The sequence below is a fragment of the Rhinopithecus bieti genome, unplaced genomic scaffold, assembly GCF_001698545.2.
Source record: "Rhinopithecus bieti isolate Rb0 unplaced genomic scaffold, ASM169854v2 scaffold_41905, whole genome shotgun sequence".
Lineage (NCBI taxonomy): Eukaryota > Metazoa > Chordata > Mammalia > Primates > Cercopithecidae > Rhinopithecus > Rhinopithecus bieti.
Window position 1 is genome coordinate 499010 of NW_016817730.1, and position 5617 is coordinate 504626.

The 5617-nt window shown below is 34.9% G+C and overlaps 1 protein-coding gene across 1 annotated transcript in view; it reads left to right on the forward strand.

The window, feature by feature from the left end:
- Positions 1-5617, forward strand: part of LOC108517970 (sperm-associated antigen 16 protein-like) — a 521001-nt gene that overhangs the window by 473456 nt on the left and 41928 nt on the right. The window contains exon 5 of the mRNA XM_017856103.1: positions 1957-2022. Within this exon, the coding sequence (XP_017711592.1) occupies positions 1957-2022 (66 nt within the window). The remainder of the gene's footprint in view (positions 1-1956; positions 2023-5617) is intronic.

The window sequence follows — 5617 nt, forward strand, 5'->3', positions numbered from 1 at the left end:
AAAATATTTTAAGACAACTTTGCTAATTTATATCTTTGTAAAAATATTAACACTCAGTATACAAGTATTAATATTATATCACTGTATATTAGCTCTCAAAATTAACCAAAATGTTACTAAGATAATATAAGAAATGATGACATCTTATGCTTTGCCTTTTTGGCTTTGTGAGTAATTTATTTCTATTTTGGGAATTGGGATGATTTGAAGTTCTTAGCATAATTGGTTTAAAGTTATAACAGCATCAAGATACTAAACCATAATAACAAGGGTGGTTGGAATACTGAGAAAGTATCAAAGTGTTCCAATTTATTTTTGTGAAATTTAAATTTATGTGGGGAAATTTTACACTCTGTGAACAAAGATTCATAGCATGAATTGATTCTTTAAATTGATATTTGGAAGTTAACTTGCTAAGTATAATGGCGATAATGAGAACAAAGTAGAGCTTAGTGATAAAGTCTTTCCAACTTTGCTTGGTTCAGAAATACTCCATGAATGGCCAATAACAGTGAGGGGCATCATGATGATCTATCTTTCATAGCTCATTTTGCAGTCTTTTCTGTAATCTCTCCCAGTCTTCAAAGATTTAAGGTTAAGTAAATACAAAGTGGTGAATGAGAGCAGACAAAGACTTTTCAGTGAATCTACTCTTCTGACTGACTTCTCTCCAGCCACACTGGCTTCCTTGTTGTTCCAGAAATGTGTGAGGCAAACATCTACTTGGGGATGTTTGCTCTAGTTTTTCTTTCTACCTGGAACACTTTTCCTCCAGATGTCTGCTTGGCTAACTCCCTTACTATACTTTCATTCTCTATTCAAACCTCATCTTCTGAGTGAGGTCAAACTAGATAACTCTACTTAATAATGTGATTTCCCTTAGTTCCCAAATCCCAAAGTTCCTACTGTTACTAACCTTGCCTGACATTTTCTTTTCAGACTTACTATCTTCTAGTACATTTTATGCCTTTATAACAAAATGCCCATCTCCCACACTAGAACATAAGTTCCGTGAGAATAAGGTTCTTTGTCTATTTGTTGACATGTCCTAAGCACCTAGAATTGTGCTAACAAATATTAATTACTCAAAAATATTTGTTGAATGAACAAATCGTTGAATGAAATCTGAATTTCCAAGCACATCGCAAGACTCTCCAAGCAATAGTCCACATATGACTTTCCCTTGTTCTCCTGCAGAATTTGGGTTACTTCCCTACAAGAGTCAAGAATGCCCTTTGAACATTGGTGTTCAAAATGAAAGACCCCACATTTAGATATTTAGATCCCTATTATAATGTGTTATAGGTCCATCTTTCATGGAAACATTTAAACTGAAGCTTGGACATTTTTGTAATTAATTTTAATTTTAGCTATTATTTGGGTAAGTTAAATTGAATGAATAGATGTAAAGTTTGTTTTTCACAAAACAAATGCTTATTCTATATTTAAAATGCCACTGTACATATTTTATAAATTTTGTACATGTAATGATGTTAATGCTGAAATGTGAAAATTCAGGAGCTAAAATGTGTTTCTATAATTTAAAAAGAAAAGAGAGCTCCCACGTCTACCCCCAGCAGCAGTAGATATGCTGTGCTGAAAACAACAGCTTTCTAATAAGGAATTTATTAATAGTCCTTGGCCTTAGGGCTTGAAAGCTATGCTAATTGAGAAATAGAGCCACTTAGTGAGAGTTTACTACCAGCTCAATGGTGTAAAAGCAACAACAGTAGAATTTCAATGTAGATACCAGTACTATAGTGTGCTCCCCACTCTAGTTCTGTATGATTCTGAATAGTAGTTGATAGCAAAAGGTAATATTTTCTATGGTGAGAATGTATTAATTCTGCGGGGAGGGGCTAAAAGTACTTTAAAACTTAAATAAAAGCATCTTTGAATTCCTTTTTACATTCCAAATGAAATTTATTTGACTTTATTTCTGTTTTGTCTTCCTAGGGTATATGTGAACAGTCACTTTATGGTCACATGCATTCTATCAATGATGCCATTTTTGATCCCAGGGTAAGTTCAGTTCTCCTAGTAAATTGTTTTTAATGCTTCATATATACAAATTCATTTTATTAAACAAATTTCCAAGCTAAAATGGTAAGTTAATGGCGTGAGGAGAAAACTTTAGAAATTAGTTGTAAACAATAGGAAAATCCATAGATATATAGGGTTGCAGAATTTTAAAATTCACACACACACACACACACACACATACACACACACACACCCCAAGTCGTGGCAGGAGTGACAAGGAATTCTACCGTAGTCAACTTTACTCAAACACATTTTTAAGATACTTTTGTCCAATTTGGGCTTCAAAAAAATAGGTGAGCTATAGACTGCATAAAATTTTAATGCAAAATCGTTAAAATAACTATAATCGCTCTGTAATTTTCTTTAAGAAAACCTGGAGAATAAAAGCAGTTAAAGAAACAAATTTTCTCCAATTTAGAACAGAACAATCTTGATTTGACACCTTTTAATTACTCATGAAAAGTTTCAAATACGTCCTTCTTCATATAAACTGATGACAAAACAAAAATGTTTATCTGCCACTGGAGGTATTCATTCAGGTGTAAGGATGATTTCACCAACAATGAAGAGTGTTGGAGAGTCCTTTGTGTTTTCTATGGTTTGAATGTATTCCTCCAAGTTTATGTGTTGCAAACTTAATCCCCAATGCAACAGTGTTTGGAGGTGGAGCCTTATAGGAGATGTTTAGGTCTTGAGGGTAGTGCCCTCCCCCCTGAATGGGTTGTCTTTTATTGAAGCTGTAAGTTCTATCCTTTTGCTCTCTCGCTCTTTTGTCCTCTCACCCTCTGATATGGGATGACACAGCACAAAGGTCCTCGTAAAGTGGTGGTGCCATGCTCTGGGACTTCCCAGCCTCCAGAACTGTGAGAAATAAATTTATTTTCTTTAAAGTTATCCAGTTTGTGGCTTTCTGTCATAGCGACAGAAAACGGATTAAGACAGTTGCCAAGTTAATTGAGGATATCTTAAAAGGGTTCAGATAGTAATTAAGGAAGGATGATTTCAGTCTGTTCTCAGATGAAAGAGATTTGACTAGATAGATGACCTCTCAAGTTCATTTAAACTCTATGATTTAAATCTGTCTAACATTTTGGTTGTCTGGAAGTTCCCAGTAGAGTAAGAATCTTAATTCCAAATTCCACTTCTTTTCCAATTAGCTATAAAAGATACCTGATGGATTACTTACATCTAACTTCACAATGAGAGCATAGTCAAAATTCTGTTACCATCATGCTAGTATCATTCTTTTAGAAAGAGGAAAAATGCTCACTAAAAATTATGTCTACTAAGGGAAAGTTGATTGCTCCAATTTGAAATCGTGATTGTGTCATTGTCAGGCCTGGGAATTTTAATGATGGGCTCAACCAAAATTACATTTTAATAGATTGGTCTTTGTAAGAAATATTCCATCTAATTTTCTGTAGTGAGCCAATTAGTTGGAAAGTATTATAGATTAGTTCTAGATACCAAGGAATATTTTATTTCTAGCAGGGTATGGAAACATGTAAATACTATGGACCCATTATGAAATAGAATGTAGTTTTATGTTAGAAGTCCATTAAGTGGCTTATAGCTTCATATGCCCTACAAAAATTAAATGGGAACTGAAATGAATAATATTTTGTAAACAGGGATTTTGTTTTGGCAAGCAATAGTATAACTGCAAAAGACACAGCATTTTACATTCTAAATATTAAACTTAATAAATATGGAAATAAGCAAATTAGATTTATTGAATCAGCAATAAAGAGAGACATACATTAATTACCCATATTTCAAAGGACAAGATAACAGATATGAGGTTTAGGTGTCCAGTGTCAAAGTAGCTAATTTTTTAAATTATTATTATACTTTAAGGTCTAGGGCACATGTGCACAATGTGCAGGTTTGTCACATAGGTATACATGTGCCATGTTGGTTTCCTGCATCCATCAACTTGTCATTTACATTAGGTATTTCTCCTAATGCTATCCCTCCCCAGACCCCACCCCTGGCAGGCCCCAGTGTGTGATGTTCCCTGCCCTGTGTCCAAGTTGTTCAGTTCCCACCTATGAGTGAGAACATGCAGTATTTGATTTTCTGTCCTTGTGATAGTTTGCTCAGAATGATGGTTTCTAGCTTCATCCATGTCCCTGCAAAGGATATGAACTCATCCTTTTTTATGGCTACATAGTATTCCATGGTATATATGTGACACATTTTCTTAATCCAGTCTATTATTGATGGACATTTGGGTTGGTTCCAAGTTTTTGGTATTGTGAATAGTGCTGCAATTAACATACGTGTGCATGCGTCTTTATAGTAGCATGATTTATAATACTTTAGGTATATACCCAGTAATGGAATTACTGGGTCAAATGTTATTTCTAGTTCCAGATCCTTGAGGAATTGCCACACTATCTTCCCAAATGATTGAACTAATTTACACTCTGACCAACAGTGTAAAAGCATTCCTATTTCTCCACATCCTCTCCAGAATCTGTTGTTTCCTTTTTAATGATCGCCATTCTAACTGGCATGAGATGGTATCTCATTGTGGTTTTGATTTGCATTTCTCTGATGACTAGTGATGATAAGCATGTTTTCATGTGTCTGTTGGCTGCATAAGTATCTTCTTTTGAGAAGTATCTGTTCATGTCCTTTGCCCACTTTTTGATGGGATTGTTTGCTTTTTTTCTAGTAAATTTGTTTACATTTTTTGTAGATTCTGGATATTAGCCCTTTGTCAGATGGGTAGATTGCAAAATTTTTCTCCCATTCTGTAGGTTGCCTATTCACTCTGATGGTAGTTTCTTTTGCTGTGCAGAAGCTCTTTAGTTTAATTAGATCCCGTTTGTCTATTTTGGCTTTTGTTGCCATTGCTTTTAGTGTTTTAGTCATGAAGTCCTTGCCCATGCCTATGTCCTGAATGGTACTCCCTAGGTTTTCCTCTAGGGTTTTTATGGTTTTAGGTCTAACATTTAAGTCTTTATTCCATCTTGAATTAATTTTTGTATAAGGTGTGAGGAAGGGACCCAGTTTCAGGTTTCGTCATACAGCTAGCCAGTTTTCCAAGCACCATTTATTAAATGGGGACTCCTTTCCCCATTTCTTATTTTTGTCAGATTTGTCAAAGATCAGAGGTTGTAGATGTGTGTTGTTATTTCTGAGGCCTCTGTTCTGTTCCATTGGTCTATATCTCTGTTTTGGTACCAGTACCATGCTGTTTGGGTTACTGTAGCCTTGTAGTATAGTTTGAAGTCAGGTAGTGTGATGCCTCCAGCTTTGTTCTTTTTGCTTAGGATTGTTTTGGCAATGCAGGCTCTTTTTTGGTTCCCAAACTTTAAAGTAGTTTTTTTTCAATTGTGTAAAGAAAGTCATTGGTAGCTTGATGGGGATGGCATTGAATCTATAAATTACCTTGGGCAGTATGATCATTTTCACAATATTGATTCTTCCTATCCACGAGCATGGAATGTTCTTCCATTTGTTTGTGTCCTCTTTTATTTCATTGAGCAGTGGTTTGTAGTTCTCCTTGAAGAGGTCCTTCACATCCCTTGTAAGTTGAATTCCTAGGTATTTTATTATCTTTATA